We start from the raw sequence: 10,440 nt of genomic DNA, 5'->3' as shown, positions 1-10,440 counted from the left end.
AAGTGGATGATCTTATGGTATGTGAATTATATCTCAAAAAAGCTTTTAATTATGTATCTAATAAATCAATTCTCACCTCTGGTCAGGTGATGCACACATCTCTGCATAATACTTTATTTTTGGTTCTGTCCCGCTTGTCCGAAGAGTAGCAACACATCCATTTTGAAAAGTAAAAGTAATCATTTGACTGTTTTTACTCACAGGCAGCACCTATGCAAGATTGCAACAACAGCTTAATTACATCTGGTATCTAATTCATTTTTCAAGAATTATAAAATACATTCCAGTTATATGAGGCATCTAAACTAGTCTAATTCATAGAAACAGAAAGTAGAATGTTGGTTGTCAGGGGCTGGGGGAATGAAGACTGGGAGTTGTTTAATGGGTTTCAGTTTAACAAGGTAAAAAGGTTCTAGAGATCTGTGGCACAACAATATGAATATACTTAAGATAATTTAACTGTACCCTTAACTATAGTTAAGGCAGTAAATCTTTTGTGTTTTTTTAAAAATATTTTTTAGTTGTCAATGGACCTTTATTTTATTTATTTATATGCAGTGTTAAGAATCAAAACCAATGCCTCACATGTTAGGCAAGCGCTCTACCACTGAGCTACATCCCCAGCCCCAATCTTCTATGTTTTTAACCACAATTATAAAACTTTTAAAATTAAAAGAAAATACAAAAGATTACCATAATAATTCATAAACATATTAACTGAACCCTTATAATAATCCAGACATTGGTATATATACTTTACATACATGATCTCCAGGCTTCAACAATAATCCTGCAAAGTCAGTATAATTGCCATTTTATGGACAAGGCTCAATGAGAGTAAACAATTTGCTCAACTAGCTAAGTGATAGAACAAAAAGTGGAAGCTGTATCTGTTCCAAAGCACCTCTGCATTTGCAAAGCATGATGACAGTTAATCTATGGCCTCCAAAGATAAATATACGTTATCCTAGAGGATATGCAAAAGAATGTACTAGGTGCTGACAAAAATTGTATTTTTAAAAAAGAAATGAAGTTTTACTGACATTGAATATATGAATTAATGCTGGTACTTTTTCTCATTCACACATTAACCTGTTGAAGTATCTCAAGGGGACTGTGCTGTTGTCCTACAACAGAGGGGTTGCCAATGTTACTTCTCCTGAGGGCTCCAAGCCCTGGCCCTGGCCTAAAGAACCCTCTCTCCGTCAATGCATTATGATATGCCAGATGCTTGAAACAGATCTTTTGCTCCTCTTTCTCACTCATAGACCATTAACTATCAAGTCCTGTTTATAATATCCTTCATTCAATTCACCTTTTCAATTCTCTCCATCACTATTGTTACTACATTAAATTCTGGCCACTAACATCACTCACTTAGACTGCTGAAACAGCTTAGTAACTGATCTGTCTGCCTGGAATTCTGCCCAGGTAACCCACTCACCAGGCCACTCTTGCTCTCAGCCTACACTCCAGTTACAGATAACTACTTGTGGTTTTCCAGAGGACATGCCTTCTTGCTGTCAGATCTTGCACTTACTGTTTCCTTTGTTTGAAACAGGCTCTATACCTCCTGTATCTGGGTATCACCTAATTATACTCGAGAACTGAGTCTCAGTAAGAGGTCTTTTCTATGCTCTTCCATCCCCTGGTAGCACATATCATTTTGTAAAGTAACTGCCATTTACTTGTCCCTTTCCACACTCATTTCTTTTTTTTTAATTTTTATTTTTAGTTGTAGATGGACACAATACCTTTATTTTATTTAATTATGTGGGGCTGAGGATCGAATCCACCCAGTGCCTCACACATGCGAGGCAAGTGCTCTGCCACTGAGCTATAATTCTCAACTCTCAATTCTTCTCTTCCTTCTCCCTGGTCCTCTTCTTCTACTCTAGCTGTCTCCCTTCGATTTCCATGAGTCTTCCTCTACTTTTCTTTTCCTATTTCCTCTCCCGTTTTAATAGATGAGAGAAAACATATGATCCTTGAGTTTATGAGTTTGGTTTATTTAACTTAACAGAATGCTCTCAACTTCCATCCACTGAGATAAAGCCCCTCTATACTCATTTCTCAAGTGCAAGCATGCCTTTGCTATCACTGTATCTCTAGTGTACCTCTGGCTGCAGCACAGAATGATTTTGATAAATGAATGTACAGATGAATGTCAATTTGAAATGTGAAGAGAGAATTCAGGAAGTCTTCCACACTTACCAAGAATCTTGGGGATAACAACATCTATGCTACCTATCCTACAAAGCTCTGAGCTTCAGAGCAGAAGAGATGAAGTATCTTATTAAATAGTTTAAATAAATTTAAACTTTAAAGACAGGCAAGAGGAAAAAACCATCACAGCAAAGACTAAGCATTGAAACATTAGAAAAATAAAAAGAAGTCAAAGATTTTCTTCAGTTAATTTACAAGGACAGAAATACACATGAGCTGGGGTTGTAGCTCAGTGGTAGAGCACTTGCCAAGCATGTGTGAGGCACTGGGTTTGATTCTCAGCATTGCATATAAATAAATAAAATAAAGTCCATTGACAGCTAAAAAATATATAAAAAAGAGAAATACACACACACACAAAGACACACAGATGCCTGTGCACATACTCAGAATATTGACAACTAGGAACCAATATTTGTTGACTGGATGAATCTGCAAAAAATGGAATATGGATAGTATTCTTTTCCTACAGTTTTTATTGGCTTATTATAACTATACATAATAGTGGGATTCATTGTTACATATTCATACATGCACACAATATAACAATATAATTTGGTAAATATACTTCTTAATTATTTTCCTTTCCCCTCCTCTCTTCCTTCTCCCTAGTCCTCTTCTTCTACTCTACCTGTTTCCCTTAGATTTTTATGACTCTTCCCCAACCTTTATTTTCCTCTTTCCTCTCCAGTTTTAATAGATGAGAGAAAACATATGATTTCTGACTTTATGAGTCTGGTTTATTTTAACTTAACAGAATGCTCTCAAGTTCCATCCATTTTCCTGCAAATGCTATAATTTCATTCTTCTTTATGGATGAATAAAATTCCATTGTGTATACAATACCACATTTTCTTTATCCATTCATCCACTGATGAACACCTAGGCTAGTTCCATAGTTTAGCTATTCCGAATTGTGCTACTAAAAACATACTTTACCATAAGAGCAGAAGAGTTTAAAAAGCACCTCAAATAATAAAATCATAAATTTAAAGACAGGCAAGAGAAAAAAATCATACCAAAGACTATAGAACCTAATTAGAGAAAAGAAAAGTCAAGATTTTATTCAGTTAATATACAAGGACACACACACACACATACACACACACATATACAGAATACTATTGCTGTAGTATGCTGACTTTAGGATAGACACTGAAGAGTAATTTAGCTGGGTTATATGGTTGTTCCATTCTTAGTCTTTTGAGGAAGCTCCATAATGATTTCCATAGTGTTGTATTAATTTATAATCTCACCAACAGAGTAAAAGTGTTCCTTTCCCCCTAGATCCTCTCCAGCATTTATAATTGTTTATATTCTGTCATTCTAACTAGAATGAGATGAAATCTCAGTGTAGTGTTGATCTGCATTTTCCTAATTGCTAAAGATGTTGAACAATTTTTAATATATTTGGCAGAAACTTTTTAATCTGATGTCATCCTGTTTATTAATTCTTGGTATTATTTTCTGAGCTTAAGAGGTTCTATTGAGGAAGTCCTTGCCTGAACCTATATGTTGGGAGTGTAGACCCCACATTTTCTTCTAGGAGTTGCAGAGTTTCTGGTCTCATTCCAAGGACTTTTATTCATTTTAAGTTGACTTTTGTGCAGGTCAAGAGGCAAGGATTTAGCCTCATTTTTCTATCTATGGAGAAACCAGTTTTCCCAGAACCATTTGTTAAATAGGCTGTCTTTTCTCCAACATGCCTTTGTCAAGGACCAGATAACTGCATCTGTGTGGGTTTGTCTTGGTGTCATCTATTCTGTACCACTGGTCTATGGGTCTGTTTTTATGCCAGTACCATGCAGTTTTTGTTATAATAGCTCTGTAGGATCATTTGAAGTCAGGTATTGTGATGCCTCTAGCATTGCATTTTTTGCTTAGATTTGCTTTAGATGTTCTGGATCTTTTAAAAAAATTTATTTAGTTGTAGATGGACACAATATCTTTATTTATTCATTTTTATGTGGTGCTGAGGATCGAACCCAGTGCCTCAGCATGCAATGCAGGCACTCTACCACTGAGCTACATCCCCAGTCCTGGGTCTTTTATTGTTCCAAAATGAATTTTAGGACTAGTTCTGTGAAGAATGTCATTGGTATTTTGATGGGAATTGCACTGAATCTGTATATTGCTTTTGGTATATATGCTCATTTTTTTTTTAATTTTTATTGTTGGTTGTTCAAAACATTACATAGTTCTTGATATATCATATTTCACACTTTGATTCAAGTGGGTTATGAATTCCCACTTTTACCCCGTATACAGATTGCAGAATCACATCGGTTACACATCCATTGATTTACCTATTGCCATACTAGTGTCTGTTGTATTCTGCTGCCTTTCCTATCCTCTACTATCCCCCCTCCCGCCTCCCCTCCCCTCTTCTCTCTCTACCCCATCTACTGTAATTCATTTCTCCCCCTTGTTTTTTTTTTTCCCTTTCCCCTCACTTCCTCTTGTATGTAATTTTGTAGAACCCTGAGGGTCTCCTTCTCTTTCCATGAAATTTCCCTTCTCTCTCCCTTTCCCTCCCACCTCTCATCCCTGTTTAATGTTAATCTTCTTCTTCTCATGCTCTTCGTCCCTACTCTGTTCTTAATTACTCTCCTTATATCAAAGAAGACATTTGGCATTTGTTTTTTAGGGATTGGCTAGCTTCACTTAGTATGCTCATTTTTAACAATATTAATTTTGCCTATCTATAAAGAATATGAGTATTATCCTATGTAAGAAGCTGCAAAATTCCCAAAATACATTATGTCCCCAGAATCTTCTGACAACATTAGAGCATTACAAATGGAAGTTTAAGCTAACAATCATCCTAAAAATAACAACAAAATGAATATGATCAGCAATCTCTGGTATGTAAGTATTTGTTTGAGCACCTATCCCACAGGCAGGAGCTTTGAAAGGCATAAAGGTCCTTCAGAAATGGACCTTCCATGCACAACACAATGGTAACATAAATAGAAAAAAAAATGACACACATCATGTGGAGGAAGGTATATGATTGTGGGACCTGGAGGTCATATTTGCCTTAAATCTTAAATAATGGCAAGGTATGAACCTGTAGCAGAGGAAGAAAAGGTAAACTAAGAAAAAAAACTTGATCAAAAATACAGAAATTATAGAAAAAAGATAAAAATATAATTTAACAAAGAAAAAAGAAATACATAAATTATATATATTTGAAATTATAACTTATTCCATTTGGCTAGAGATACCAGAAGTAAAGTTAAAAAGAGAACTTGAAACTAGAAAGATAGTCCAACATGGTGGGGTACACTTTTAATCCTAGTAACTCAGGAGGCTGAGGCAGGAGCATCATGAGTTCAAAGCCAGCCTCAGCAATTTAGCAAGGCCCTAAGCAACTTAGACAAGAAAGGGCTGGCAATGTGGCTCAGTGGTCAATGGGTCCTTGATTAACATCCCCTGTACTCCCCCCACGCAAAGTAGAAATACTTTTTTCTTTTTTCAAAGAAAAAGAAAAAAAGTAGAAAAAAAAGTAGTACAAACACTTTGCAATTCTTGGATTTTTAGAAAGACTTCATTTTCAACATTGTTTTAGTGTCACTGTACATTCTCTTTTTCTCTCTCTGTCTCTACCTTCCTCTTTCTATCCTTATACTCTTTTCCCTAAGGTATTCCAGATGATTACCTGGGGACTGATGAGGATCTTTGGCCACTTAAAACTACTCTAGGGATAGATCCTAGTCCCAAGAACTCACAGGCCTGAACTTCTACTATTTTAGTATAATATGAATTATTACAAATTATTAAAAATCTATATATTTTTTAAAACAGGTACTTTCAGAAGTTTCCAGGCTGGTGAGCACATGGACCTTCTGGGAGGGTGATGTACCTAAAAAGGGCATGAGATCCTACTCCATACCCACCCTTCCCTATGCATCTCTTCTGTCTTGGTGTTCCTAAACTGTTTCCTTTTTAATAAACTAGGAAACATGAGGAAACAGGATTGAGCCTCATGTAAAACCCATCTCTGGACTTTTTGGTGACATGAGCCATTAAGTTTTTGTCAATGTTATAAATAAAAATAAGTACTTACTGATTTTTTATTAGGCTGGCTGCTGTCATATCCAGTGGTAACATCCCGTATGTGCAATATAGCAAATGTCCCACAAAATTTTGGATATTCTTTCGGAGAATCAAAATTGCGAAGCCTTTCAAATATACTTTTGATGGTAGGTGGATCATAACACAAGAAATATGAAGTTTTTGACATGTGATAACCATATCTGTACAAAGATTTAAAGTATTAAAATCAGATTTCTGATAACTTTAGAAATGTACACATTAAATAAAGACAAGCCTATTAGAATATTTTGTAGAATTTTAATGCTTTTTATAAAAGGATGTTGACTGTTCTTCAAAAACAAATTTAGCAGCCAGGCATGGTGGTGTCTATGCCTATAATCCCAGTGGCTCAGGAGGCTGCAGCCGAAGGGTTGTGAATTCAAAAGACAGCCTCAGTAATTTATTGAGACCTTAAGCAACTTAGTGAGAAACTATCTTAAAAGAAAATATTAAAAGAAAGGTGGGGAAGAGGACGTGGCCAGTGGTTAAGTGTCCCTGGGATCAATCCCCAGAACCCCAAACCAAAACAAAACAAAAACAAATTTAGAAAACTATGGATAGGACAAAAAAAAAATTGAACGAAAGATCTAGCATATGAACTTACTTTTCATAAACTTTAATCAGTTGCTCCATCAATGTTATATTCATGGTTTCCAGGTAAGATGCCATCTCAGCAACAACAACGGCTGCACTTACCCCATCTTTATCCAAAACGGAAGTTCCACACAGAAAACCTGGGGATTCAAAACCATCTTTAGAAAAGGGAAAACTTAAACCCATAGTTTCATATTTCTTCAGAAGGATCAGTGACTTTAAGAGCCTAGAAACAGATGAAACCCATCAATACTGAATGTATTCAGAAGACCTTTATGTTCTTTTTCTTTTCCTGATGAGACATGCATTTACATATTTCTGAGTTCTCTACAGTTTTTACAACTTAAAATATAAAGCCAGACGGCAAAAATTCCTCTCTACAGAATTGTCACATTAAAAAAATGTTTTCAATCGAACTTCAAAGATATTGAAATATTTACTACATACCAATAGACTCTTCAAATGCAAAAAGGACTTCTTTCCCATTTTCTAGGAGATCTTTTATCCTACTTCCAATCCATTTAAAACCTGGTAATGTTTCCTGAAATGCAGAGGAAGGTACTCTAGTTAAACACAGAGAAAAATCTATCAATAAATGCACATAATTCCTGAGTAGTGGTCTTCTATTAGGCTTTTTGGTCCACAGTGATTTATACAGTGGTAAACATATAGTCATAAAGGGCCATAAACACACATACTACCACGACTGGTGGTCTACTATTGATACAGTACAGTACTAGATGATTTATATCAAATATATCCCATATTTATATGTGCAACAATAAAGTTACAAAGTAACATAAATATATACCTATATTATTATCTAGGCTTTTTGGTCCACAATGATTTATACAGTGGTAGACATATAGTCATAAAGGGCCATAAACACACATACTACCACGACTGGTGGTCTACTATTGATACAGTACAGTACTAGATGATTTATATCAAATATATCCCATATTTATATGTGCGACAATAAAGTTACAAAGTAACATAAATATATACCTATATTATTATCTAAAACATAGGTATTATATTTATTTGTTAAGTACTATTAGTACTATTTACTAAATACTATAATAGGTACTCAATAGCACTATAGTAGCATGATCTTTTTTAAAAAAATTTTTAATCTATTTTATTTATTTATTTTTATGTGTTGCTGAGGATCAAACCCAGTGCCTCGCACATGCCAGGTGAGTGCTCTACTGCTGAGCCCCAGCCCCAGCCCCAGCCCCAGCCCCAAAGCATGATCTTTTCTAATGTTCATAAACACTGTTGCCAGAAGAAAGGCTCAGAGATTAAGTAAATTTGCCTAAGATGCAGCATATACAAAATGGAGGTAGGTTTCAATTACACTGCTTTCCAACAACTGTCCTGTAAGCCATACTACAGTCACTAACATAAGACAGCCTGTGAAGGTTTTGATTTAGTAATACATTATCATAACCTATGCTTGAAACAAGTACACCTTTCCACAACACTGTGACCTAAATAAAACCACCAAGACAGTTACCAAGTCATTAATAATTATGTTCGGGGAACTTTCATCTGATGAGCTTTAAAGACATGCTGTGTTCTAGAGTCAACATATGCACACTAATTCTGGGGTTCATCATTACTAACTTAAATTTCCTAAATCACTTTTCTACTTTCACTAAAAATAAAAATTCTGGCAATCCCCTCAAACCAAAACAAATTTATAATACTGATCTTTAGAATCATGTTCTTTTCTTTCTTTTGTGCATTTACTTTTCTTGCTATAGATATAAACAAGAAAACTATTGAAATTCGGAATTTTAGGCTTGAATAAATTTTCAGTATCTTTTGCTATTGGTGTTTTTTGAAAGGCTAAGATTAAAAGCTGTATTTCATAAAAACAAGTACAATTTTCTTTTACTCAGTCAATTATTACTGAGACTTGTTGCTTGAGTATGACTCAAGGAAAATGCCTGGGGGTAACAGTTACTGACACCTGGCAAAGATGGTAGAGGAAAAGCAATAAAGCTGGCTTTAGTCCAGGTAGTTACAAAACTGTTCTACTTAACTGTTTGCGGTTCACAAACATTAATGATCTGGTTGATACAAAGTCATTCTTCTTATTATTATTATGTAGAACCAATGGATTTTTGTTTGCAAGTTTGAAGTCTACTTAAAAGTTTATTAATACTGTGCTTGAAGAATCTAAACAAAGGGATAATGGCATTTACAAGCTTTTGGAGTGAAGTCTGTGTTAGTGATGAGGTCACTAGATTTTCCATCTGCAAACCAGATGTTGTATGAAATAATATGTGCTAACGTAATTTTTGGAGAAAATCTTGTCTCAGTAAAAAATTCGCATACTAGATGAATTTGTCTTTGGGTGTCTAAATTATAAAAATATTAAGCAAGTATCAGCAATTTTAAAAAATGAAGAGATTATAAATGAATTAATAAAATGTCAGTTTTGGTGGGGTGCCTTTAGTATACAGGAATATATTTAGAAAAGTAGCACACAGATATTATTTATTACTTCAAAATGAAATCCTTCTTCAAGTGCAATTGCCTTCAAAATTTTAGAAGAGACAGTAGTGGCTAACATATAAACATTCTTCACATCAGCATTTCTTGGTTTATTTTTCTTCCAGCAATCAAACATCCACCATCCAAATAATGCTGCCAGCTCATTTCCTGTGAAGACTTTCCAACGACCACTGTAGAGAGAAAATTCCAAGTCAAGACCTTTCCAGCTTCTCATTAAAACTTCTTGACTCCAAGACCTACAAATTATTATCCTTCAGGTAGGAAAATCCTACAGCTATGAGACTTTTTTAAAAAAATTTATTCTTTTTTATTTATTTATAACACAAGAATACACTCATTATCACAAAAACTTGGAACACAACCTGCTCCAATTCAGTTTTATAATATGGGACTTTTGAGAAAATATTTACTACTACTTCTTTTATAATTGACCTGGGATCTTTAGGGTAGGGATAGTTATAACCAATCAATCTTTCTCTCTCTCTTCCCACCTATACTTTTTTATACTGAGGATTGAAACCAGGGGTACTCTACCACTGAGCTATATTCCCAATCTTTTTTTTTTTTTTTTTTGAAGTTGTAGTTGGACACAGTACCACTCTACAGCTGAGCCCCAACCCCAACCCCCGCCACCCTTTTTATTTTTTATTTTGAGACAGGATTATTTTGCTAAGTTGCTGAGGCTCAACTTAAATTTGTGATCCTCCTGCCTCAGCTTTCTGAGTTGCTGGGATTACAGACATATTCCACTACTCTAGGCTGCAATGTCTTTTGGAAGATTATTACAAGGCTAATTTTATTCTTTTACTTAATGAGAAAAAATTATGAAAACATGTCATATCAAAATGGTGAAAATATATAGCAATCCAGAGGACCAGGATTAGGAAATGATTATATTGATAAAGCAATCTGTTGAAATACGCTGTGGTTAAAATTAATATTTTCAAACAATTATATAAGAATGAGAAAAATGCTTGTAGTATAATTGGTATAGAA

The 10,440-nt window shown here is 34.7% G+C and overlaps 1 protein-coding gene across 3 annotated transcripts in view; it reads right to left on the bottom strand.

Annotated features, from left to right (window-relative positions):
- The window catches only part of Pgm2l1 (phosphoglucomutase 2 like 1), a 62,901-nt gene that overhangs the window by 7,409 nt on the left and 45,052 nt on the right, over positions 1–10,440 (bottom strand). For all 3 annotated transcript variants that reach the window (XM_076846645.2, XM_076846646.2, XM_077108839.1), the window contains 5 exons: positions 9,434–9,614; positions 7,366–7,459; positions 6,929–7,058; positions 6,296–6,485; positions 77–210 (listed from right to left, as the gene is read on the bottom strand). In XM_076846645.2, the coding sequence (XP_076702760.2) occupies positions 77–210; positions 6,296–6,485; positions 6,929–7,058; positions 7,366–7,459; positions 9,434–9,614 (729 nt within the window). The remainder of the gene's footprint in view (positions 1–76; positions 211–6,295; positions 6,486–6,928; positions 7,059–7,365; positions 7,460–9,433; positions 9,615–10,440) is intronic.

The sequence above is a fragment of the Callospermophilus lateralis genome, chromosome 2, assembly GCF_048772815.1.
Source record: "Callospermophilus lateralis isolate mCalLat2 chromosome 2, mCalLat2.hap1, whole genome shotgun sequence".
In the NCBI taxonomy this organism is placed as follows: domain Eukaryota; kingdom Metazoa; phylum Chordata; class Mammalia; order Rodentia; family Sciuridae; genus Callospermophilus; species Callospermophilus lateralis.
Note: the sequence above shows the minus strand (reverse complement) of the source record. Positions and strands in the feature narration are given on the sequence as shown.